The sequence below is a fragment of the Scyliorhinus torazame genome, chromosome 9 (assembly GCF_047496885.1).
Source record: "Scyliorhinus torazame isolate Kashiwa2021f chromosome 9, sScyTor2.1, whole genome shotgun sequence".
NCBI classification, from domain to species: domain Eukaryota; kingdom Metazoa; phylum Chordata; class Chondrichthyes; order Carcharhiniformes; family Scyliorhinidae; genus Scyliorhinus; species Scyliorhinus torazame.
The window spans coordinates 168,025,182-168,053,016 of record NC_092715.1 but is presented as its reverse complement, the minus strand read 5'-3'; the positions used below and the strand labels follow the sequence as shown (position 1 = coordinate 168,053,016).

Below are 27,835 nucleotides of genomic sequence, written 5' to 3'. Positions count from 1 at the left end.
AATGTCTTTGCTTTTTGAGATATACTGCTAGTGTACAATTTAGTTAAATTAGTTGTTTACAGAGTAAATTTTGCCATAGCCTAGGCTGCAAGTTGAGTTTTTAATGCCATGTGGCCTTTGGTTCTGTGCCTAGTCCTATGTCCCCAGGGTAATGTTCTGGCTCCTTTTAAATCCCACTACGAATTTGCTAGTTAAAGTAGTGAAGGATTGTACTTGGAATCATACAATTGCAAAATGATACAGCTCTTGCTGAAACCCTATAGAGCCCACTGGAAAGCACTCCACACCCAGCAAAATGGCAACTGCAAACCCATCTCGGCGACTGGGGACTTTTCACAGTAACTTAATTGAAGCCTACTTGTGACAAGCGATTATTATTATTATAAAGTTATTGTTTCCCCTGACATTGATATTCTTGCGATTGTCCTGATGAGTGCGAGACTAAAAGCTTCAACAAAACATATTTTTTCAGCAATAATCAAGTTCTGTATCGCCAAACAACTGCTTGTAAACTATAGCTGTCCCCCCGACCATACAAATAACTTTAAAAAAAACAGAAGGAGCCCATCTTTCATAGGACTAATTAACCTCATTCCCATATCTCTTCCCCATTTGCCCATCTAGTTCTTATGAATATTATTATTGAATCAGCCTCCACCGCCCATGCATTTGAAGCATTCTAGATCACAAGTCGGGGTTTTAAAAAAAAAAAATAGTGCCTATGGTTCTTCTGCCAATCACCTATGTTCTCTGGTGACTGACTCTTCTACCACTGAACAGTAAATAAAGAGTAACTATCAAAACAATTCAAGGTTTTGAATGCCTATCAAATCCACCTTTGCTTCCCTGCATAGCTGATGATGCATCGCCTCGAGAGAAATGACTGAGGGCAGTCAACTTTTTAAGTAACTCTTTTTCTACTTTTGTCCTATCCAGTATTGTTACTGTCTGTTCCTTAAACTAAATTGGCAGCATTTAGTTCTCTAATAAAGACGGGTGAAAATTACTCGTTCATTAACTCAGCCGTGGCCTCTGCCTTCTAAATAAGATCCAAACTTCCTTTGAATACCCTTTTGCATTTAAAATAGGCTTTTGGATTCCCTTTTATGTTAACAGCGAGGATGTATTCCCACACTCTCTCTTTGTCCCTCTTATCATGGTGGTACTTGCTATTTTCGGCTTGATTTCCTGCTCTCCAAAGACACACACTTGTCTCATTTCAACCTCCAAGTGAATTGGGGCTTGCTAGTGCCCATTATTTGGGTACCACAGTATTGTTAGAGAACCAATATGGCATCTATGGCTTGCGCACACAATTCTACTGTGTGTTATCCCAAACACCATAGTGATGAGGTTATTGCTGCCCGAAGAATGTAGTGCACTAACATTGTGACATCAGTTGAGGTAGTGTTCAATGAACAGGGTGGTGCAATTTTGAAGCTCAGTTCACTGCAAGTGCCCTGAAGACAATTGGTAGCTGAATACGTGTTTAGCAACAGGGAAGACATGCCACATAAGAGATCATCAATTGCTTGCAAGTTCGGTACTAATTGATTTCTTCTGGCCATTGCTTCAATTCTACAAGTGCTTTGCGTGTTCTCTAATTGTTTAAAAGCTACCACAGGGACAAGATGACGCCACCTTTATCACTCAGCACTGTGCGCTGATCCAACAGAGTGGTGTGGAAGGTGCTTAAGAAGCTCTTACTGACTTCAAGACTTCTCCACAAGCCAGTTGTTCCCAGACACTGGTTTACTAGCAGCTATTCGCCTTTGAATACAGAATGAATTTGAGAATAAACGCCAGAACTGGACAAGCTGCTGGCAGTGGGACAAGGCCTCTCCGCAGGACCCTTTATCTACACAGGATGTTCAGGAATCTGTTCTCCCACCTGTGCTGTATATATAATGTATTCAAATATATGAACCTCAGCAGGAAATGATGTATGTGACATCTACACTTCAGATAGGCCACCCACATTGAAATCTGCTGCACACCGCAGCTGTAACTGCAATCTCCCAGCGGGGCAAAGATCACACAGTGCTTGTGTAGCGATGATCTGCCTGGCTCCTTCCGGACTGAAGCTGGAGGTATTTGCAACATCTCCCAGTGTTACACAAGGTCAGTCACGGATGCTCTTTCTCCATTGAGTGATAATTGCATACAATTCCCTGCCGACCGAGAGGGCAGAGAGCGCGTGCAGCTTCATGAAGATGTCAGTTTCCCTCATCCTGCACCTACATTACATTATATATCAACTCTGTCCTGTACAGAAACTGAATGCTGGTGTGTGACCCAAGGCAGAGAATCCTGTAGGTCACCCCTGGTGGCAGTTGGGATCCATTCATTCTGTTGACGGCTGCTCTGCAAATTGATTTTACATCATCATGGCAAACCAAAGGATGACTTCGGAGCGATTGAGCTATTTGCTAACTCCAAAGTTGACTCCGGTGCAATTCATGCACTTCGGTACCTTTATGCATACAATGGAAGTTCTGCTGCCATACTATGCTGGAAGGTTCCTCTGTCCAGGTGGAAGTATTATTCTAGCCTGCAGAGTGGGTGCCAACTCTTTTTGTCATCTGCATGCTGCACAACCTCACTATCATGAAGGGGACAGCTTTTGCCACCCAGTTATACAAGGAGGAGGGTAATAATGCCAGCCCCCTGCAGGCTGAGCCATCCGTGAAGAGTACAACAGTCTGACATTTCTTACCTTCTCTCTGACATTGACTCTGGCAGTATCTGCTTGACCACAATTCACAAAATAAACATTCCAAAGTAAGTTATCAGTGAAGTCTTCCACATTGCGTATAAAAAGGCAACTAATCACCTTTTATGCATGACCTCCGTATACCTTTATCAGTTCTAATGTTCTATTACAATGCTACCCCAGTGGTTGCATGTGACCGGTGAAAGGCTATGGCATTCAGTATAGGAGCCTCAAGATGGCCTTGCAGAACAACTTCAGTCAGCTTTTGGCTTTGAAAAGCCATCATCTCATTGAAACTCACATAGAAAATAGAAGCAGCATGAGGCCCTTTGGCTCTTCAAGCCTGCTCCGCCATTCATTATGAACATGGCTGATCATCAGGTTCAGTACCCTGATCCTGCCTCCCTCCCCATATCCCTTTAGCCCCAAGAGCTATATCTAATTCCTCCTTGAAATTACACAACATATTGGCTTCAACTTCTTTCTGTGGTAGTGAATTCCACAGATTCACCACTCACTGGGTGAAGAAATTTCTCCTCACCTTAATCCTAAAAGGCTTACTCCTTATCCTCAAACGATGACCCCTAGTTCTGGACTCTCCCACCATCGGGAACATTTTTCTGAATCTACCCTGTCTAATCCTATTAGAATTTTATAAGTTTCTGTGAGATCCCCTCTCACTCTTCTAATGACTATAATGCTAACTGACTTAGTCTCTCCTCGCATAACAGTCGCGCCATCCCAGGAATCCGCCTGGTATACCTTTGCTGCACTCCTTCCATAGCAAGAACACCCTTCCTCGATAAGGACACCAGAACTGCACACAATACTCCAGGTGTAGCCTCACCAATGCCCTACACAATTGCAGTAAACCCATCCCTATTTCTATACTCAAATCCTCTTGCTAGAACTGCCAACATACCATTTGCCTTCTTTACTGCCGCTGTACCTGTGCGCTTACTTTCAGCGACTGATGCATGTGAGGACACCAAAGTCTCGCTGAGTATCCACCTCTCTCAATTTACACCCATTCAAATAAAAATCTGCCTTTCTATTTTTGCTACCGAAGTGGACAACTTCACATTTTTACTGCATCTGCGATGCATATGCCCATTCACTCAAGCCTGTCCAAATCCCACTGAAATATCTCTGCATCCTCCTCACAGCTCACCCTCTCACCCAACTTTGTATCATCTGCAAATATGGAGATAATGTGATTAGTGCCCTCGTCCAAATTATTAATATATAATGTGAACAGTTAGGGTCCTAGCACAGATCCCTGCGCTACCCTACTAGTCACTGCCTGCCAATCAGAAAAAGACCCATTTATTCCAATGTTTTGCCTCCTGTCTGCTAACCAGCTTTCTATCTATCTTGAGGCACTATACAGTGCCAAGTCTGTGAGGCTGCAATTACTCTCCTTTTGCACATTATAAGGTAGCAGTCTCACCACCTGCGGCAGCAAGCTGTCATTACTTAAGTCTGAACTTCCACTGGTGAAAGCTGTTTGCGCTGCAGTGGAAGCTGAGCCATTAGGCACTGCAGCATCTTTGGGTCCAGAGGTATGCTGCTTGAAAGGATGGGCTCAAAGCTCTGTGCATTTCCCTGCACCATACTTCATATTGACTGCAGGTTTCCCAATGCATTGAAGTATTTTGTTCTACAATCGTTAGTGTTCTCTTTTAGGCTGCCACATTGACATGTTTATCTGAGTTCTGAGCTGGTCTTCATGAGCTGATACCTGCTTGATCCTTGGCATCCAACCCTTGCTACATGCCAATTGGGCCTGGTTCCTCACCAAACTATACTCTAAATTACCCATAACATCAGTATCTGAGCTGGTCTGATTCATCTTGGTGTTGCTGTTCTTCAGCTGCCTCACCAGGTTGTGCTTCTTGGGTAATGGAAAGGAGAAAGGCACACGGTAGAGTTGCAGTGAGGGAAGGTGGGTGGGAAGCCAAGAGGTGCATGAACATACTGGCACCATTGGTTTGAGCTCCACTGCTAGCTATGGCTGCTGCAATGATGGTGAACACCATCTCCTCCATGGTGCTAAGAGCATGTAGCTGTGCCTGTCTGGTTATGCAATACCTTGTCTTGAAAAGAGAAGGAGAGAAAGAGAGGTTATAATTGTGGTACTGTGCTTGTTTGGGTGATGAGTGGACTGTCTAGGTTGAACAGTGGACTGTCTGTTCAAGTTGTGAGATGTAGGTGAGGCTTGTTACAGTGCTAAGTCTGTGAGGATGAGGTGAAGGTGTGAGTATTGGTAGTAGTGATAATAAATAGTTGATGGGTGATTTATGGGGATGTGGCAAAATGAGAAGTCTATGACACTTGGTGTAATTGGTAGAATATGACATTTGTAAACCCATTCACTAGGCTTGACCACTTGTGTGAGGTCATTTAACTTCTTGTGGAACTGAATCCAGGTGCTCTGAGCTTGGGAGTCCTGGCATTGACTGTCTGCTCCACTCCATTCTGAGCACCCCATTCTGAGCATGTGTCAGGAAGGCCTCCTTTCCTCCATGTCCCAAGGCTTCTGTGCAGCACCAGAAAACCTTGGAAGTCCAGTCTCTTCCAGGTTATGCCATCATTCAACATTTTCCAATCTCTCCTCTCCAATATTGTTGCTCTTCTTATTACCAAGAGTAATAACTTCACACTATAAGCCACCTGCCATGTTCTAGTTCACTCACTAAAACTCCATGATCCCTCTGCGGCCTCACAACATAACTTTCCCACCTAGCTATGCATCAACAAATTTAGGTATGTTACATTCTATCTTCTCATTAACGTCACTGTGGAAGACTTCAGAAACTTCCCAAAGATATTTTAAAATCAAGCAATGAATCTTAAAACAATGACAATCACCAGGAAAAAGATGTTGGAAATTTTTTTTCAGCACGTCCTGATGGCCTGCATGTTCGGGTCTTACAAGAAGCAGTTGTGGAGGTTATAATCTTCCAAAATTTGTTAGATTTAACCCAGCCGATTGAAAAATAGCAAACATACCACCATTTTATTCAAGAAAGGAGGGGGGCCGAAAACACAACAGCAGAGGAAAATTGCTGGAGTCTATTATTAAGGATGGTATAGCAGGATACATTAGAAACATATATTAGTATGGATTTATTTTTCTTTATAAATTTAGTGTACCCAATTCATTTTTTTTTTCCAATTAAGGGGCAATTTAGCATGGCCAATCCACCTAGCCTGCACATCTTTGGGTTGTGGGGGTGAAACCCACGCAAACACAGGGAGAATATGCAAACTCTACACGGACAGTGACCCAGAGCCGGGATCGAACCTGGGACCTCGGCGCCGTGAGGCATCAGGGCTAACCCACTGCGCCACCGTGCTGCCCCCATATTAGTATGGATAAAGGATGGGTTAGCCAACAGGAAGCAGAGGGGTAGGGATCAATGGGTCTTTTTCGGGTTGGTAAGCTGTAACTAGTTAAGAGTGCCACAGGGATCATCTCTGGGACCTCAACTGTTTACAATCTCTATCAGTGATTTTGGTGATGCGTTATGTTATGGAGTATAAAAGTAGGCAGGTTGTACTACAGTTATGCAGGGCATTGGGAGACCACATCTAGAGTACTGTGTACAGTTTTGGTCCCCTTATTTGAAAAAGGATAGAATTGCATTAGCAGCAGTTCAGAGAAGGTTCGTACAACTCATTACTGTGATTAGGGGCTTATCTTATGAAGAAAGGATAACCGAATCCCGACAGTGCAGGAGGAGGCCATTCGGCCCATCGAGTCTGCACTGACCCTTCGAAAGAGCATGTCCACTCCCCCGCCCTATCCCCGTAACCCCATAACCTAACCTGCACATCCCTGGACACAGTGGCAATTTAGCATGGCTAACCCACACATCTTTGGACTGTTGGAGGAAACTCATGCAGACACTAGGAGAGTTTGCAAACTCCATACAGACAGTCACCCAAAGCCGCAATTGAACCCAAGTCCCTGGCGCTGTGAGACAGCAGTGCTTGCCACAGTGCTGCCCACAGGTTTGGCCTAAAGCCATTTGAGTTCCGAAGAATGAGAGGTGATTTTATTGAAATATACAAGATCCTGAGGTGACTCCGAGAGGGTGAATGCTGTGAGGGTGTTTACCTTGTTGGGGGTAATTAGAACTAGGGCATACAGATTCAGAATAAGCCTACTTTTAAGACTGGATGAGAATTTGTTTCTCTCGGAGGTCATTAGTCTGGAATTCTCCTTCCCAGAGTGTAGCAGATGCTGGATCATTGAATTTACTGAAGGCTGAATTCGATTCTTGATAGACAAGAGAGTCCAGGGTTATAGGCAAGGAAAAAAAAGTTGAGAGTTAAAAACACAATCAGATCCTATTGAATGGTGGAGCAGGCTCAAAGGGCCTGCTCCCAAGTCCCTTGATACAGATTGTAAGTAGCCGAGGCCCAAGTGTTAGTCCTTGTGGTTCCATTAGTAACAACCTGTCAACCCCAAAAGATACATTATTCCTTTTATTTTCTGTCCATGACCTAATCCTCTATCTGTGCTAATGTGTTACTCCAATATTTATTAAGTCCTAATTTTTTGTAATAACTTGTGTGGCATTTTATTGGGTGCTTTCTGAAAATCCAAATTCCCTATAGTCACAGTTAATTACATCTCAAAACTGTAACAAACTTATCAAACTCAATTGCTCTTTCCTGACTCTATAACTCTGCCTCGTCATATTAAGATTTTCTAAGTGCCCTGTTATCAACGTCCCTATTAATAGAGTCTAGCATTTTCCCTACTAATGTCAAACTAACTGACCCATAATTCCGTTACTTTGTCTTCCTTTCTTGAATAGTTGGTTACCTTTACTGTTGTCTTACCTATGCAGGACCATTCTAGAATTTGGAAAATTCTGGACTAGTAAAGCTAAATTCATCCTCTGCTTCTATAGCCACTTTGAAAACCCTAGGTTGTAATCATTCAGTTCCAGGAAGGGGGTTATCTTTTAATCCCATTCATTTCTCCAGTGCTATTACTTTACCAATTCTACTTTCTTTGCCTTATTTTCATTAAAATCTTCTGCTCTGCTTCCAGAATGTTTCCTATGATTTCTACCAGGAAGCCAGGTACCAAGTATTTGTTTAATATCTGCCATTTTCTTACTCCTTACAATAGTTCCTCTGTTCTCTGCCTGTCAGGATCTCTTGTTTACTCTTGCTAATCGTTTTTTGCATATCTATGCAACCTTTATAAGCTGTTTTATATCTCTTGCTCGTTTACCTCCATCCTATTCTCTTTTTTGGCCATCCTTTGCTAAATTTTAAAATCTTCCCCATCATCGGGCTTACTTTTTTTGGCAACATTAACAAAGCTTTTCCTTTAATCTGACACACCGTTAACTTTTCTAATGAACCATGGTTAGACGCATTCTCCCATCAAGTTTTTATTTCACATGAAAATGTATAATTATGAATTATCTGTTTAAATGTTTGTCATTGCTTATCTATCATTTTTAAACCTACTTTCACATTCTATCTTGGCCAACGTGTACCTCATGTATTTTGCTTTGCTTGAATTCAAGACCCTAATCTCAAACTCCATTAACTAGCTCTTAAATTCAATATAAATTCATCATTGGATTCTTCCCTAGAGATTTCTTTATTGCACGATAATTAATTAATACTGTCTTATTTTACGCTTGCTGCATGGTTGGTCCCTTGACCTGCTGATCCTTCACATGAAAAACTGTCCTCCACACTATCTGTAAATTTGGTTTGCCCAGTCAATGCTAGGATTAAAGTCCCTCATGATTACTACATCACTGGTTTCTTGTTACATCTCCAGTTTCCTGCAATTAAATCTGCCTAACACTGCAACTTTTTTTTAAAATTCATTCTTGGATTGTGAGAATAGCTGGCAAGGCCAGAATTTATTGCCTGTCTATATGAGCTTGAGAAGCTGATGGTGAGACCCCTTCTTGAACTGCTGCAGTCCATGTGGTACCTCCTATGCTGCAGTGCTCTTGGATGGTGTAGGAGCATTTCCAAGGCCTGAGTATTGAGCTAGCTTTTACGTGGGGTTCCTCCCTCTTAATTATGGCTCAGCTGAATACACAGATCTGCAGACACACATGATCTTGGTTAAGACGTCTTTATTATTCCAAGCTTGGTCCATGTACATGGGAGAAAGATCTGGATAAATGCCAAAATCAATCTGTCTGACACTGGTAAAAACACCAATTGCCCACCCCAGCTGGACTTGATCCATTCCTTGGAGCTGTCACTTTTATATTATCTGGTTAAAATTTACTTTAATCAAAATGATGACTTGTGATCAGCTCATGATTTAACCCCATCCTGCCACCTGTTGTATACTAGGATCTTGAGTCCATTATAAAGTTGTTTTTCTGATATTCCCATCCTACGTGTCGCAGTCGGTTCCTGTCCACCTCATTGTTCATCCAGGGGCAGGATGCCAAAGTTGGTTTCCTCTTCGACGCTCCCAAAGCGAGTGTCCGAACTAACACCACCAGCTCTGAATACTTTCAGAGGAACAGGACAGGGCTGCCCCCTGTCCCCACCCTTGTTCGCACTAGAGATCGAATCCCTGGCGATAGCCCTGCGGGACGCAAAATACTGGAAGGGAATCCGGAGAGGAGACAGAGAGCACAGAGTCTCACTCTATGCAAATGACCTGCTCCTCTATGTCTCGAAGCCACAGGAGGGACTGAAGGCAATACTGCAACTACTGAAAGAGTTTGGAACCTTTTTGCACTACAAACTTAACCTGGGCAAAAGCGAGGCATTCCCAGTGAACCCAAAAGGGGGAGGGACAGAGCTGAAGGGGCTCCCGAACAGAAGGGCCCAGAACAGATTCCGTTACCTGGGGGTCCAAATAGCCAGAGACTGGACACAGATCCACAAGTGGAACCTGACCAGCCTGGTGGAGGAAGTAAGAAAAGATCTTCCAACGGTGGGGCTCACTCCGACTCTCCCTGGCGGGAAGAGTGCAGACGATCATGATGAACATACTGCCAAGATTCCTCTTCCTGTTTAGATCCATCCCGATCTTCCTCCCCAAGGCCTTTTTCCAAAACAGAAGACAGGCTAATCATGGCGTTTGTGTGGGGGGGCAAGAACCCGAGAATTCTGAAACCGACATTGCAAAGAGGGAAAGTCAGAGGGGACCTGGCTCTACCAAACCTACAATCCTACCACTGGGCAGCAACGGCAGAAAAAGTGAGGGGATGGGTACAAGAACCCGACTCAAATTGGGTACAAATGGAGGAGGCATCCTGTAAAGGAACGACCCTCTGGGCCCTGGCCACAGCAGCACTCCCATCCTCCTCAACAAGGTACACAACAAGCCCAGTGGTAGCGGCCACGCTGAGAACGTGGACCCAGTTGAGACAGCACTTCGGGATAACCAAAATGTCCCTTATGGCTCCCATTTGCGGCAATCACAGATTCCCCCCAGCCATGCTGGATACCACCTTCAAAAGATGGAGGTGGGACGGGGCACACTGACGGTCGGGGACTTCTACGTCGGGCGCAGACTGGCGACACTAGACAAACTGATGAGGAAGTGGAAACTAGCAAGAGGACAGGAATTGAGAGACCTCCAAATAAAGCACTTCCTCCGCAAAGAGATAGCAGGGTACCCCGAGACCCCAGAAAGCGTACTACTAGAGGACCTGATAGGCACAAGCAGCGAGAAGGGGGGGGCAGCGAGAAGGGGGGGGGGCTGTGTGTGAAAATATACGGACAGCTACTGGACAGGGCCTGAACACCACTGGACAGGACCAGACACAAATAGGAGGACAAACTCCTACAGGGGGCAGAGGTAGGATGGGGACTCTGGAGCGAAGCACTGAGCAGGGTGAGCTCCACCTCCTCCTGCGCAAGGCTAAGCCTAATGCAGCTCAAGCTGGTGCACAGAGCGCACCTGACCAGAACCCGAATGAGCAGGTTCTTCCCGGAGGTGGAGGACAAATGTGAGCGGTGCCAGAGGGGCCCGGCCAACCACACCCACATGTTTTGGGCTTGCCCCAAGCTTGCTGGGATCTGGACAGTCTTCTCCGAGGCAATGTCCAAGGTTGTGGGGGTGAGGGTGAAGCCATGCCCAATAGTGGCAATCTTCGGGGTATCAGAGCAGCCAGAGCTACACATGGGGAAGGGGGCCAACGCCTTGCTTTCGCTTCCCTAATCGCACGCCGGAGAATCCTGCTCGGCTGGCGATCAGCAGCACCACCAAAAGCTGCAGACTGGCTGGCTGACCTCTCAGAATTTCTCTACCTGGAGAAGATTAAGTACGCCATCCGAGGGTCAGAGGAAGGCTTCCTGGATACTTGGGGGCAGTTCGTCGGCCTGTTCCAAAACCTGTTCAAGGCCAGCAACGAGTAAGCCAGGGGAAAAAAAAACAGAGATGAAGAACCAAAGGACTGCGGAACCCGGGAGGGGGGGTTGGAGAAAAATGGGGAAACCACAAGAGAAGAGGAAGGGTGCTGAAACCAATGGTTGGGGGGGGGGGAGCAAGGGGGGATATCATAGACTAATCCAGAGGGCAGCAAAATGTACGTACAGTTATTCAAATGAAGGACAAAACAAACTTCTCTGTAAAATAAAGCAAATTAGCGCGGGCAAGAAAAATGTAATGTATATAAGTAACAACTGTTTATAAATATGAGAAAAGCCAATAAAAAGATTTTCAAAAAAGAAAAAGTTGGTTTCCTCTTTACACCATGGATTATGTAGGACAGGATATTGGGGCACTGATATAAACTTTACTGAGTTGACCGTGTTATTTGCTGACCACAATCCTGTTTGTCTCAAAAACATGGGTACAATCCCTTCAGATGGGAGTTCCAGGGTTTGTCCCAGTGACCGTAATGAAATTCCAAATCAAAATGGTGTATTCCCAGAGGGGAACTTGTTGGTGTTGGTGATCTCATGTTTCTGCTGCCATGTCCTTCTAAATTGTGGAGGTTGTAGGTTTGGAAGGTGCTGTTGTAGGAGCCGTCGCAAGTTACTGCAGTGCATCTCCTATATGATGAAATCTGCAGACACTGCTTGCTGTGGGGGGTGTAGACAATGAATGCTTAACATGGTGGATGGGGTGCTGATCAATTGGGCTACTTTGTCCTCTATGGTGTTGAACTTCTTGAGTGTTGTTGGAGCTGCACGCATCCAGGCAAGTGGACAGTATTCAATTACGCCCCTGACTTATGCCTTGTAGATTGTAGACCGACTTTGGGGAGCCAGGCGGTGAGTTACTTGCTGCAGGAGTTCCAGCTTCTGCCCTGCTCAGTAGTCACAGTATTTATTTTTTTTTTAAAATATTTTTATTCACATTTTCAACATTTGACCATTTTTAAAATACTCAACCCACCTCCCTTTACCTTTTGACCACAACCAGGTCACTAAAATATAAAACGAACAGCTCCGCTTCTCCGAGCAAATTTCACCTTCTCCAAACACAGAAACTCCATTAGATCCCCCAGCCACACGAAAGAACTGGAGGGGAGAAGCTGACCTCTACCCCAACAGAACCTGCCTGCGAGCAATCAATGAGGCGAAGACTAAACTATCTGCCTCCGCCCATCTGCAACTCCAGCAGGTCTGACATCCTGAATATGGCTTCCAGAGGCCTGGCTCCAATTCTACATGGGCATGATGCTGAAAAATGGCCCGCAATATTTCTCCAACTTCAGGCAGGACCAAAACATATGGACATGATTGGCTGGGCCCCTCCCGCACCATTTACAACTATCCTCCACCCCCTCATCAGCTGGCTCATCCTTGCCTTTGTTAACTGTGCCCCATACATCGCTTTTAATTGAATCAACCCCAGCCTCACACACCAGGTTGAGGCATTGACCTTCATACCATAATCCTTCTTTCAGCCCCATTCCCAACTCTTCCTCCCATTTGGCCATACCCTCTTCCACGCACCCCTTCTCCTCCATAATCCTCTGTAGATGGCTGAAACGACCCCTCCCTCCCCCACCTGCAGCACCTCTTCCAACAACGAGGAGGATGGTGCCACCAAGAGGCTCGGCAAAACCTTTCTTGCAAAATTCCGCACCTGCATATACCTGAAGCCCTCCTCACACTGGATCCCATGCTTCACCCCCAGCTCCTCCAAACTTGCAAATCGCCCCTCCAGAAACGCATCCTATTTTACCCCTTTCTCCTCCCATTCCCAGAACCTCTCATCCATCCTCCCTGGCTCAAACCAGTGATTCCCTCTTATTGGCATCAACCTCAAACCTGTCCTCAACTTGAAGTGCTGTCGATATTGCCCCCAAATATTCAGTGTGGCTACCAGGACAGGATTACCCGAATACCTCCCCAGGGCGAACGGTAGCGGTGCCATTGCCAGCGCCTGCAACCCCAACCCTTTACATGAACCTGCCCCCTACCGCATCCACAGAGCCTCCGTCTCCGTACTCCATCCCGCACCTTCGCTGCATTCGCCGCCCAGTAATAGTGCAATAAGTTTGGAAGGGCCAAGCCCCCCCAAATGCTGCTCTCTTTGGAGCACCACCTTTCTTATCCTCGCTACCGTCGCTGCCCACACGATGGGACCAGCCTGTCCACCCCTCGAAAGATTGAGGGTGGGGATGTTTTTGGAGTTGCTGCCTCTGTTAATTGTTTAATCATCCATCACCATGCATGTCTAGATATGGCACAGTGATCTGACGTTGATTTTGGGATCGCTTAGCTCTGTCTGTAGCATCAAGTTGCTTTTTAACTTGTGTGGTCCTGTATTGTACCTTCACCAGTTTGGCATCTCATTAAGTATACATGGTTCCTGGCATACTTTCCTTCACTCCTCTTGACGCATGGTTGGATTGCTTGGCTGAATGGTAATGGTGGAGTGAGAGAAATTCTGGGCCATGAAGTTATTGATTGTGGTTGAATATGATTCTGCTGCAGATGACCCACAGCACCAGATGGATGCTCAGTTTGAACTGCTAGATCTGTTGAGTCTATTCTGTTTAACTTGGTGGCAGTGCCTGATATCACTACGGAGGGTGTCCTCAGTGTCAAGGAACTTCTCTCTACAGAACTGTGCGATGGCCAAGCTTATCGATCCTGTCACGTAAAGGCTCGTTTGATGTTGTGTTCAAGTAGCTGTGCCCTTCAGGAATCAACCAGCTCAGTTATTGGTGGTGATAATTAAATTCTCATACCCAAAGTGCATTGTGTTCTGATAACCTTGGTACTCAATCCAAGTGGTTTTCAACGTGAAGGAGCACTATCCGTTGTAGGTGTTAATTGACCTACCAGGTCAGGCTGTTGCTTCATTAGTCTGTGGGACAGTTCTTCAAATTCTGGTACAGGTCCCTAGATGTTAGTGAGGAGGACCTTTTGTTTTGACTGGGCTGGGATTGCTGTGCTCTGACAGACCGGTTAAGGACTGAACCAAATGGCTTCTAAGAACAATCTGGTCATTTTATGACTATTACTAATGATGGCTGTCATTTTATTCCAGATTAATTAATTAATTGAATTTGGGGTGTCAGGGTGAGATTTGAACTTCATAGTCTAGTTCATCATTTTCTTGTGCCTCCTCGCTCCCCTCCCCTGTAAAATTATTTGCCCCATAGTGCATGGATGTATTCTAGGCTCCAGTCCAACCTGTTGTCACACTCTGATATTCAGTGTTGAAAACTGGTCTTGGGAGTGGCAAATCCCTGGAAGGTTCTTGCACTGCCTGCCACCTCGTACCCTCCCAGATGGACGCCCACTTACTGTTCTCTGAAACTATCTGCAGCTGCTTGATGACCACTTCTTGGAACATACACTCTGAGAAATGCCTCTGACTGTTTCTTAAGCTTAGAAACCTTGAAATTGTGTTTGAACAATGGAGGTATTTCCTACACACACAGCCTCCCTGGAGATCCCAATCAGCACAGGAATTGCAGACAATTTCAGCAATCCCATCCTTTTTCTTAAATAAAAATACCCTTTGATTTATACAATTACTGATTTGATTATTTGTGTATTTTCTGTTATCCCCTCGGTTAAAATTAACAACAGCCTCCCTCCCCCCCCCCCCCCCCCCCCCCCCCCCCCCCCCCAACTTCCTGTTGCTACTGTTTGCAAGCTGCACTGCTCAGTAGATGCCACAGGTTTGCACGTGGCAAATACACCCCAACCAATCACTATACCTTTTGCAGACCGATTTTGTTGTAGATTTTTTAAATTCATACATGAGATGGGCATTGCTGACAAATGCCAGGATTTGTTGGCCATTCCTTGCTCTTGAACTGAGTGTCTTGCTAGGCCATTACAGAGGGCATTTAAGAGTCAACCACTTGACGCGAGTCTGGGGTCACATGTCGGCCAGATCAGATAAGAATATTCACCATTAGCGAACCAGATAGGTTTTTACAACAACTGATAATGGTTCATGGCCATCATTAGACTTTTATTCCAGATTTTATTGAATTCAAATTTCACCATCTGCAGTGGTGAGATTTGAAGCTGAGTCCCCAGACCATGACTCTGGGTTACTAGTCCAATGGCAATGCCACTATGCTACCACCTCCCTTAACTCTCATAGAAGTTTACAGCATGGAAACAGGCCCTTCGGCCCAACCAGTCCATGCCACCCAGTTTTTACCATTAAGCTAGCCCCAGTTGCCCATAGAATCCTAGAAGTTTACAGCATGGAAACAGGCCCTTCGGCTCCTTTATTATCTATCATTTTAATTTTTTTTAAAGTACTGTTTTCTTCATCCCCCTGCTCTCATCTTTCTGAGGAACTTAAAGGCAACAATTATCCGAGTAGCAGCTCCGTTACGCAATGCGTTTCTGGAAATGCAACACTTGCTCAAATTCCGATCTATCTGAAATATGCCTCATGGGGTTTTGATATTGCTGAAAAGAATTGAGGTAGCCAGTGTAATACCGAAATTGAACTTGCATTTAATTATTGCTGTAGCCACCAAATTGCAAAGATAAAAGGTGGAATTTTTTAAGACCAGGGGTTTCTTCCCTCTAATTTCCTTTCTTTTTCTTTTAAAAAAAAAAAAAAAAATTGTTGTGACATCATTATTAAGTTGCCAGTTAAGCTTCTATATCTCTTCAAATAATTTTAATATTTTGATTTCTTTAGGTGTTGTGCAGGGAATGATCACAGGAATCCGAGGGCTGTGCAATGGCCTTGGACCTGCTCTATATGGTTTTATTTTCTACATGTTTCATGTGGAGCTGGATGCAATCTCTGACAAGAAGGTCAATGTACAAAATTCCAAAATGGAGGTAAATTTTGACACCAGATATGTTAGCTACTATTTTTTTTTCCGTATTTAGTTACTAATTCCTTATTTAGCAAACTAATGTTTATATCATTCCTGTATTTGAATGTAAAAATGGGTGAGCAGGAGATTGTATGCTAATACAGTAGAATATTTCACATTTAACTTCAACTGAAGTTTTTTTAAAAACCTTGGTTTCCATTGAATTTGTTCTACCATCAGTAATCCTGAGTTCTGATATAGTATTTTGAGTTTGTTATTTGGATATGAATTATCTTTCAATTCCATTGAAATCAACCTTGGATTTCAATTTGAATTTCAAAAACAATGGCGTCAGTTTCTGCCTGACTCCTAATGATATCAGTGAATGATCATGTGGCTTACAGACCAAATAACGGATCGTTTTTTTTCTTTTTATAAATTTAGAGTTCCCAATTCTTTTCTTTTTTTTCTAATTAAGGGTCAGTTTAGCGTGGCCATTCTACCTACCCTGCACATCTTTTGGGTTGTGGGGGTGAGATCCATGCAGACACTGGGAGAATGTGCAAACTCTACACAGACAGTGACCTGGGGCCGGGATCGAACCCGGCACCATCAAATAAAAGATCTTGAGCTAATTGCAACACTTCACTTTTTAATCCGTCTTTGGATACGATTTAATGGAAAAAGCTTTGCGTGTTGTAGCGAGGGGAAACTGCCTCTAGCTTCCTAACTTCCTGTGGCCATTAAATCGCTCCCTTTGTCATCTCTTCGAGGCTAAAACATGTCACAGTGCTGATCTTTTTTGAAAAAAATATTCCCACCTCATCTCTTGCAATGCAGCATTATCTCAGTTTCAGGATGGTAAAGTAACTTGCTCCCATGTTTTTATTAGTGGTGCTGTGCCCAAGCTCCTAGATTGGAGCATAATGTACTCCAGCGAGATGGTCAACACAAAATCGACCTGGAATGTTTATTATTGTTATTATGTCCAATCCTCCAATCAATAAGTAAAAATGCTATACGATCAGACTTCCTAGTAATTAATTGATAAAGCTTCATGCAAAAGAAACAACAACATTTGCATTCATAGTCCTTCTAACATCTAAAATTTAATGCTTTGTTGCAGCATTTTTATATCCTCTGCATGGTTTCAGGCAAGTAATTCCCTTTAAAATGAATGCATATTTTTACTTATTATTTGATAACACTTAAAGTATGAAGTTGGGGGAATTTTGTGCCCGTGTTCACCAAGGCGCAAAATCCTGTTAGAGCTGCAAACGAGAGTTTTGCCAGCACAATCTCACTTTCTGATTTTCCCTGACCCCCAGCCAGTAACTTTTTTTGTTTTTAAAATTTTTTTAAATTATTTTTATTCAGATTTTTATCAAAACACAATTTTTGCATAACCATTAACAACATTTAACAAAACAAGGTGAACGTTAACATTATATAAAGAAAAAATATCAAGAATACGCAACTTCCTCCCAGATTGCTGCTGCTGCTGACATTTTAGTGCTCTCCTAGAAAGTCAAGGAACGGCTGCCACCTCCGACAGAACCCTGTCATGGACCCTCTCCACGCAAACTTTATTTTCTTGAGACTGAGAAACCCAGCCATGTCACCAATCCAGGTCTCCACAGTCGGGGGTTTCGGGTCCCTCCACATTAAAAGGATCCGTCTCTGGGCCACCAGGGAGGCAAAGGCCAAGACCTCGGCCTCTTTCGTTTCCTGAACTCCCAGATCGTCTGACACACCAAAGATCGCTACCTCTGGACTCGGACCACCCGAGTGTTTAGGATCTTGGACATTGCCGTAGCGAATCCCTGCCAGAATCCTTTAAGAGCCGGACATGCCCAGAACATATGGACATGGTTCGCTGGGCTTCCCGCAAGCACACCTTGCACATCTATCCTCAACCCCAAAGAACTTGCTCATTCTCGTTGCCGTCATGTGTGCCCGGTGGACCACCTTAAACTGGATTAAGCTAAGCCTGGCACATGATGAAGAGGAATTAACCCTGTTTAAGGCATCCGCCCACCGGCCCGCATCCAGCTCCCCGCCTAGCTCCTCCTCCCACTTGCCCTTAAGTTTCACCACTGGCCTTCCTCCGCCTCCTGTAGTTCTTCGTAGATGTCCGACACCTTCCCCTCCCCTACCCAGGTGCCGGAGACCACCATATCTTGTATCCTACGCGGGGGTAGCAACGGAAATGTAAACCACCTGTTTTTTAAGAAAGGAGCGCCCCTGAAGGCATCTGAAGGCATTTCCAGAGGGCAAATTAAATTTCTCCTCCGGCGCTTTCGAGCTGGAAAAAGTCCCGTCTATGAACAGGTCCCCCATCCTTTTAATACCTGCCCTATGCCAGCTTTGAAACCCTCTGCCTATCTTGCCCGGGACAAATCTGTGATTGTTGCGTATTGGGGTCCAAACTGAGGCTCCTTCCACCTCCCTGTATCTTCTCCACTGACCCCAGATCCTTAGTGCCGGCAAGAACGGCAGAGGTGCCGTTACGAGTGCCCCTAAGCTGGTGCCTTTGCATGAGGCCGCCTCTAACCGCTCCCACGTCAACCCCTCCCCCAATACCCATTTCCTAGTCATGGCTATATTAGCAGCCCAGTAGTAGCTGCAAACATTCGGCAGCCCCCCCCCCCCCCCCCCCCCCCCCCCCCCCGCTCCCTGACTGCGCTCTACATACAGTCTCTTTACTCATGGGGTCTTATTTGCCCATACAAATCCCGAAATGATCTTGTTCACCCGCTTAAAGAAGGACTTGGGGATGAAAATGGGAAGGCACTGGAAGACAAACCAAAATCTGGGGAGGACCGTCATCTTAACGGTCTGCACCCTCCCCGCTAGAGAAAGCGGGAGCATGTCCCACCTTTTACCTTGGGAGGACGGGAACATGCCCAGGCAGTACCCCAGCACTGCCCATAGGTATGAGGGGAACCCTCTGTAAGCTCCTTTGGGAAGGGGGGGTTAGGGGGTGGTCTCATTTGTCTGCGGGAGGATTGGGGGGGTCCCCATTGTCTGTGGTAGGGGTGGTCCCCCTTCGCCTGTGGAGGTTTAGATCTTGTTTTGGAGTGCCCTTTTAAAAACAGGGCCCTGAACCATGACAGCGTGGGCCATGGCTGCATATTTTGTTGCACCAAGTGCTTTATTATCTGAAGAGAAAAGTCGATTGCAATGGTGAGCTTCATGTCAGTTTTCCCACCTCAGCCAGCACTCTGTGGGAAATTCCTACCCGTTATCTTTGCCCTTGTCTTGACTGTTAAGTGCTTTAATCCTTACCTAATGAACATGGATTTGCTGCATTTTGTTTTATTAATCATTTTTCAGTATGTTGCACAAACCTTTTGATGCTTCTTCAGCATTGTGCCATATTTAACTTCTGTCATACAGGTGGGACAGTTTGTTAATTTATCACCAGTTTATGGAAATTTTGAAGCTACTCCTATTATTCAAATCTTGTACTTCAAAAATGCAACTAATTCTGTTCTGTGAAAATCTGCATTTTGTTCTTGGCACAGGAAGTTCATGAAGCCCACCCGAGTACCTATTTTAATGTACTTTCCTCTCTCTCTTCCACATCTCCTCTCCTATCCTCAGGCAGTTATTTTATTAGTGAACTGAAGATTTTCCCCAGTCCTCTGTTTTGTAAGGAAGACATTTTCTTCTGTGGCTTTTAACCAATACTAGCCACAAAGGAAAATAACACCTAACGTCTGCGAAGTAAAATTGGCTAGCTCCATGAGTGCTTGTCCTCCTTTTTTTAACATTTCTCTTCCAGCCCTTCCATCATTATCTTTGGAGTATCCCAAGGCTCTAGACTTGGCTTTTCCTCATTGTAATATTGCCGTGTGCTGATTTCATTGCAGATATGAGATCAAGCTCTACTTGCATGCTGATGCCACCTGATTAACTTTTCTACACCCTCTCTCAAGGCCAGTAGAGCTTCTATATTGCTGGTTTATTTATATGTCATCCAGTCTTGTCTGAGCTGCCATTCTCTCCAGCTGATTGTTGGAAAAACTCAAGCCTTTGTATTCCACTTCAGCTGCTATCTACGAATTCCCACTCCTGTCACTGTCTCCGGCTAAACCAGATTGTTCACAATCTCAGCATCCTATTTGGCTCAGCTCTTATCCAAACCCCATATCTTCTGTATCACAAACACTGGCTGGCTCCACCTGCATAACGTGATACTTTCTCAGCCCATCTGCCACTAAAACCCCCATCCTTGGAACTTTTTTGTTCTGGACTTGATTATTCTAATGCTTATTCCAACGTTACAGGCTGGCTTTCTGTTATTCACCCTCTTCTTTTTTTTTTAGTTGGAACTCATCTAAAGCTATATCTTGTCCCACATTAAGTCCCGTTTACCTGAAATCCCTGCCTTTGCTAAACTTCATTGGACCCTGTTCCCCCAATTTCTTAAATACAAGAATGAGAATTTTACATCTAAATCTCTCCATAGCCCCACCCATCTTTGTAACCTTTGTCAGCTCTGTAACTGTCGCCCTCAAACTTTCACTTCTGCCTGCCTTTGCATTCCCGACTCTTGTGCCCAACCACTGACAGACATGTTTTCAGTTATAGAATCATAAAAATGTTACAGCACAGAAGGAGACCATTCGACCCATCCTATCCATGCCAGCCAGAGGACACCCAGGTGCCTTTTCTAATCCCACCTTCCTGGACCTGGCCCATAGACATGTAGCTTGCAGCAGTTAAGGTGCAGATCCAGGTACTTTAAAAGAGTTTAGGGCCTCTGCCTCCACTACCAACTCTGGCAACAAATTTCAGATTCTCACTGTCCTCGGTGCAAAAAAAAGATCTTCCTCTTATCCCCTCTCCTTCTGCCACGTATCTGAATCTATGTCCCCTGGTTCTAAAATTCTCCGCCAAGGGAAACAATTTTATCCTATCCACTCTATTTCTTCCCCTCCATTTTGTACACCTCAACCAAGTCACCCCATAGCCTCCAAGGAAGATAATCTTTTATTGTCACAAGTATGAAGTTACTGTGAAAATCCCTAGTCGCACATTCCGGCGCCTGTTCGGGTACGCCGGTACGGGAATTGAACCCGCGCTGCAGGCCTTGTTCTGCATTACAAGCCAGGCCAGCTGTCTAGCCCACTGAGCTAAACCGGCCCCACCCTATCCAATCTCTCCTCGTAGCTACATTTTTCTAGCCCTGGCCACGTTTGTGTAAACTGCCTCTGCACTCACAGAGCAAGTACATCTATCCAGTAATGTAGCGACCAGAAGTGCGCACAATATTCCAGTTGTGGCCTCACCAGTGTTTTATACAGTTCCAACATTATATCCGTACTTTTATATTCCATGCCTCTGCCAATCGAGGAGAGCATTCCATATGCTTTCTCAACAACCTTGTCTACTTGAACTGCTGCATTTAGGGACCTGTGTACTTGTGTGCCAAGATCTCTCACATCACCTACCCCTCTTGGTATATTCCCATTTATTGTGAACTCCAGCAACCCATCTATATCGTTTTAGAGATTATTACTGGGCCAATCTTTGTGTTATCTGCAAATTTCCCAATTGTGCCCCCCACGTTCTTGTCCAAATCGTTAATATCTAACAAACAGTAAGGGTCCCAACACCAAGCCCTGTGGAACACCATTTGAAACACTTTCCATTCACAAGGGCATCCATTGACAATGACTTTTTTTGTTTCCTGTTACTAAGCCAAATTGTATCCAGTTTGCCACATTGCCCTGTATCCCATGGGCTTTTACTTTTTTGACCAATCTGCCATGTGGGACCTTGTCAAATGCCTTACTAAATCCATGTACACGGCACGGTGGCACAGTGGTTAGCATTACTGCCTCACCATGCCAGGGACCCGGGTTCGATTCCGACCTCGGATGACTGTGGAGTTTGCACTTTATACCCTTGTCTGCGTGGGTTTCCTCCCACCACCCAAAGATGTGCAGATTATGTGGAGTGCCATAATAAATTGCCCCCAAGTGTGTCCAAAAGGTTAGGTGGGGTTATGGGGAAAGGGTGGGGGATTGGGCTTCGCATGATCGGTGCAGACTCGATGGGCCAAATGGCCCCCTGCACTGTAGGGATTCTATGAACATCCACTGCACTACCTTCATCAACTCTTCTTATTCTCAAAGAATTCAATCATTTTTGTGAAGCAAGACCTTCTTTTAACAAATCCATGCTGTCTGGAGTCCATTGCTAGAATTTTTCCCCAAAACCACCACCTCCTTAAAGCTTTTTTGACTAAATTTGAACCCCCATCCCAATATTCGAAGTAAAACATGTTTGAATATTTTTCCAGTGTTATAAAGGTGCTGTATAAATGATAGCTGTTGGCAATTGCTGATTCCTTCATTCCTTTCTTCTTCATTCAGGATTCCATTATCCCTGGACCACCTTTCTTGTTTGGAGCCATTACAGTCCTGGTAGCTTTTATGGTTGCCTTATTTATTCCTGAACATGGCACCCCTGGTAAAGCCAGTACTGCAAGGAAGCATAGCAGCAGTCTTGGCAACAATCCCACCACTCCCCCCATTAGCAGTGACGAGGACAATGAGCCACTGCTGCAGGACAGCAGTGTGTGAGGATATTAGCTTTGAAGAAAAATTGCAGATCTAAATAAAGAACAATGTGTTGACTCCACTGTATCTACGGGACATAGAAAGACCAAATGGCCTATGAAAATTGGAAACATTTTGAAGAAGGGCTACCTTGAGATCTGTGGAAGTGGATGTAGCCATGTGGTTTTAATTGCTTCATTTTTAATGCAAGCTACTTGAATCCAATATTCAGCACTGCCAGTTAAAGTACTATCCAAAGTGTCATCCTGATGAAAAGAACTTCCATTGGATGCTGGTGACCAGCACCCAGATAATTTTGGAGAAGGGACACATTGAGCCACATCTCAGGGTTGTAACTTGTACACCAATTGAAACAGGGAAGGAAAATTTTGTTAAGGTTGATCTGATCTTTTTACTACCCCTGTAATAATAAACTCTTTACCAATTGGATTTCAGTTTGTGTTCCCTTTGGCTGCGGTAATTTATACTATTACCCCTAAAATGAAAAATCATCCAATCCACCAAGTCTGTATACTTTCACAGAGTGCATTTGTTTCCGTTGAATTCATGAAATTCCACAGAATGCCACAGGTGGGGAAGTGAAGAGAAGGGATCCAAATGACTTGCATAGAAATGTATACATAGATTTTTGAAGATGGCTATGCAAATCAGGGAGAATCAAAGTAACTTCACTTTGCAAAGTATTAAGGAAGGCAATCTGTGAAACTACAACCCTAACTTCCCTCAGCCTTCTTACAAAATTTGAATACAGTACATTGTGGAAATATTAAATTCACTACTTTGGCTTGTAGATGAATAAAACAAAAGTTATTCAATAGCTACGGTTGTAATAACTAAGCTGTAGATTCTTGTGTCAACATCCCAGGCAATTGAGCTACTAAGATTAAAAGAAACGCTTGTTTTTTTCATTTGTAAGGCTCGTTAAGCAAGAAAATATCAAGGGCCTATTGCATATCTCTTTTTTTAATTTTGAGAAGGCTGTGGTTTGAAGTATCTGTTAAAAGGAGATTATTTTTCATATAACTTTCAGGTAAGGATGAAACTTTACCTGCGAAAGTAACTGCAGTTTTTTAAAGAACAAATATGTATGGATTATCTAATACTATTTTTGACATGAATTTTATATTTAATGTTTCAAGCAAATATTGTGGGGAATTTAGAGAAACCTTTTTGTACTGGAGTGAAAAGCTGCTTTTTGTTTTTAAAGTCAAAAAGGTTTCCCTAAAACTGCAGAAAGTTGTCACAGTTTGGCAGATTAACCATGTCCCTGTTCTTTCCTTGCACTTGGCCTCAGCTGCTAACCGTGCATAGCCTCAAACACATAATCTGCTACCTCAGCTTTATCCTATATGCAAGCAGCTTTGTAGGCCTGCTACTGTTAATTCTGATCTCTTCTCTGCTACTATGTGCGTTAGAGCATAAACCAACTGGGTTGAGTTCACTTGTGAACCAGTGGGATGCTGTTTTTGTGCGGTTCTTTTGGCACTTAAAATCTCTCTATATTATTGAACCGTCTGCTTTGCCAGAAGTTCATTTTGATGGAAGAAGCACATTCCCATGAAAGACCTTTTGACCCAGTGTACTTGGGTAAGCTTGACTAATTAAACAGTTCCATTGAATATAATTTTGTAATCCCAGAAAAAAAAGCTTAATTTGGTAGAAATAAATGTTAGATATGATTATAAAAATGTATAACTTGTGCATTTCATTCAGATGTTTTTTTGTAAACTTTGGAAAATGGTTTCCCTGTGGCTGTGTTTAAATAATCAGATATAATTTGTGAAAAATCTAATTTTCAGAGCCCAACCCCCCTCCAAATTTTCATGAATCAATTTTTCAATATCATCTATATGGATGTCCTCCTCAATCCTTTTGAATTTTCCTTGATACTGGAGTTATTTTGCCATCAAATATTAAGTAAAGAAATGCACTAAACATGGTCATTTTGAGGATAGGTTATGCCTTAAAATAAGGTGATAATTTACTTGGCAGTAGGTTTCCTGTTAAATTCTGTAATTCCTATATCTGGTTGGAAACCATAAAGTTTCTACTTGGATAAATAATGTGGAGAAAAGTGGCAAAGAACAAGAATTTGTCATCAATCACACGATTGTGTTGAGGGAGGTGTGATTTTCTAAAATTGAGCATTAATAAAACTGTGCTCCTGATGAGCACTACAAGTTGTAGTTTACCACTGGTAGATTCACCAGTTAGATCATTATTGGCACTTTGATAATATTGGTCTTTTACACAACAAAACCTCAACTACCCAATTGATTTTCTTATCCATTACAGTCCAAGATAAACTTTAGATTTCAGAGAAAATAACTGGTTCCTTCATTATTTTTTAGATGTACTAAAGTTTGCATTAAATTTTTAATTGAGAATTTCTAAATTAATTGAAAATGTGGCTCATCTGATTTCTGGTCACTTTTTGTGGAGTTTGATAATGATCTGTATGCACACAGATTGTGCTCAAGTGCAATGTGTTGTATATTGTGAAGAAAATTCCTAAAAAGGAAAATCATTTTCAGTTTTTAAAAAAAAGTATATATTATAAAATATATTTTTCTGAACTAGAAATTCACAAAAGCAGAGATTAAAGGTATCTTGGCACTGGTATTGTTCCTATCCTGTTAGTTATATTACCACTTTCTTCAAATGTGCCTCATCTGGAACTGTATAAAATGTACATTAAAAAAAAAACTTCAAAGTAATTTATTAAAATAAGTAAACCCAGCAAACTGGTCATGTAGTACTGTGTATTCTGTTGTACCTGTGACATTTATAATTCACTTGCCAGCTTTTTATTTTGCTATTTGAAGGATCACAATCTCCATTTTTATGTAGGATTATTACCTAGAACCCACACTGGCGTTGTCATTTCTTTCAGCAATAATGTTGATGGCATTTTGGTTTCACTTGAATTCACCCACATGATGATTTTGGTGGCTAGCACGGCTGCCTCACAGCGCCAGGGACCCGGGTTCAATTCCAGCCTCGGGTGACTGTCTGTCCGTGTGGAGTCTGCACATTCTCCCTGTGTCTGTGTGGGTTTCCTCCCACAGTCCAAAGATGTGCAAGTTAGGTGGATTGGCCATGCTAAATTGCCCTATCGTATCCAAAACGTTGGGTGGGGTGGGATGCTCTTTCGGGGGGAGGTTGGTGCAGACCTGACTGGCTGAATGGCCTCCTTCTGCACTGTAGTGATTGTGATTCTAATTAGTTCCACTTTAGGAACATGATTAGGTGCACATACTGTGGATAAAGTCACTGCTAGGTTATGCATTGTGTTTGGAGTTGAGGCCTGGAGTAAGAGCATAAGAAATAGGAGCAAGAATAGCCCATGCAGCCTGTTGAATCATGGCTGGTGTTATGATCGTGGCTAATCTTCGGCTCAACTGCACTTTCTTGCCTGCCCCCATATTCTCTGCGATATCCTCAAGAGACCAAAAATCAACCCCTCTCTCTCTTTCTCTCTTCTCCCTCTTTTCTCCCTCTCCTGTATATTCAAGATTGAAGGTTCGCAACACTGAGTGAAGAAATGTCTCATCTCTGTCCTAAATGATTGGCCCCCTATCCTGAGACTGTTCCTGGTGTTGTACATTCCCCAGGCAGGGGAGGAAACAAACTCTTGTCTACGCATTCAAGCCCCTTAGAATCTTGCACAGTTGACTGCTAGACTCCCCATAGAATATAGAACCTATTTACTCAACATCTTATCATGGGGCAATTAACCTTCCCTGTACTGCCTCCAATGCAAGTAAATAGTTCCTGAAATGTGGAGACCAAAAAGATGGTATTCCAGGTATGGTCTCATTAAAACACTACAATTGTAACAAGATTTTATATTTTGAAATTTAGAGTATCCAATTTTTTTTTTTTTTTTCAATTAAGGGACAATTTAGCATGGCCAATTCACCTACCCTGCACATCTTTTTGGGTTGTGGGGATGAGACCCACGCAGACACGGGGAGAATTTGCAAACTCCACATGGACAGTGGGCCGCGATCGAACTCTGGTCCTTGGCGCCGTGAGGCAACAGTGCTAACCATTGTGCCACCATGCTGCCCACAAGATTTATTTATTCTTGTACACCAATCCCCTTTCAATAAAGACCAGCATGACATTTGCCTTTCTAATTGCCATCTGCCAGCTTGTTGTCCACTCACTTAACTGTCCATACTCTGCAGCCTGTGTCCTCCTCAGCTTGCATTCCCAGTTAGCTTTAAATCATCAGCAAACTTAGATATATTATGCTTCATCTAAGTTAGAGCAGAAATTCCAGAACTCATCCATATGGAACCCCACCATAGTTTGCTAACCTGAAAATCACCATTTATCTGGATTCTGTTTCCTATTAGTTAGCCAATCTTTCATCCATGTTGGTATATTTACCCCAACTCCAGAAGTCCTTATCCTGGGTATTGACTTTTTGTAAGGCACCTTTATCAAATGCCTTTTGGAAATACAATTATACTACCATCTACGAGTTGTCCCTATCTGCTCTGAATTTGTCAACCGTGATTTCTCCAGTACTTTGCTGAGATTTCTTACCTGAAGGGCAACACTCTTGTTATCCCCTAGATTACCCTCTGTTTCTGATATGTAATGATGGCACATTATCACTGATCTAATAAACATGGCCTGCTGTCATGATGAATTCATGAGTACATGACAATGCAGTGATATATTGAATCATATGAATCGGGATGTTGCAGTACCACTTTAAATCACTGGTCTGTGTAGAACTAACCGATCTCAGCTGGAGTACCAGTGGGCAGAAAAATTTGGCTGGGGGTTCTTTATCCTCGAGTTTGAATTGGAAATGGTCAACCTTTCTCTGTTATTCTCTAATTCTGAATAACGACTGTAGACTTACAGTTAACACAAACACTTTATTCAAAGGGTTTGTTCTGCTTCCAGAGCTCAACTAGATGTAAAACAGTCAAGAGGTATCACCAGTGAAACTAAGGTAAACTGCCTATGCTGAGCTGTCTCTGTATGCTGCTGCTCACTAGCTCTGTGCTTCTAAAAGAGGCGGATCCTGCCTTGGGCTCGACCCTTTATACACGCTTCCCCACCAGTATTACAAACCCTCTTCTTCGCATCCAACCCTGAATGGAATACCTGTTCTACCCATCCCTTTCTCAGCCTAACCTGATCTGCCACCTTCAAACGTGTCTCCTGGAGCATAACCACGTCTGCCTTCAGTCCCTTTAAATGCACGAACACCCGGGCCCTCTCGACCGGCACGTTCAGGCCCCTCACATTCCAAGTTATTAGCCGGATTGGGGGGCTACTCT

General features: G+C 43.7%; 1 protein-coding gene across 3 annotated transcripts in view; it reads left to right on the top strand.

Moving 5' to 3' along the window:
- The window catches only part of LOC140429575 (hippocampus abundant transcript-like protein 1), a 123,633-nt gene extending 98,360 nt beyond the window's left edge, over positions 1 to 25,273 (top strand). For all 3 annotated transcript variants that reach the window (XM_072516759.1, XM_072516758.1, XM_072516760.1), the window contains exons 11-12: positions 15,813 to 15,958; positions 22,323 to 25,273. In XM_072516759.1, the coding sequence (XP_072372860.1) occupies positions 15,813 to 15,958; positions 22,323 to 22,532 (356 nt within the window). In that variant the 3' untranslated portion in view covers positions 22,533 to 25,273. The remainder of the gene's footprint in view (positions 1 to 15,812; positions 15,959 to 22,322) is intronic.
- Positions 25,274 to 27,835: the final 2,562 nt, after the last annotated feature.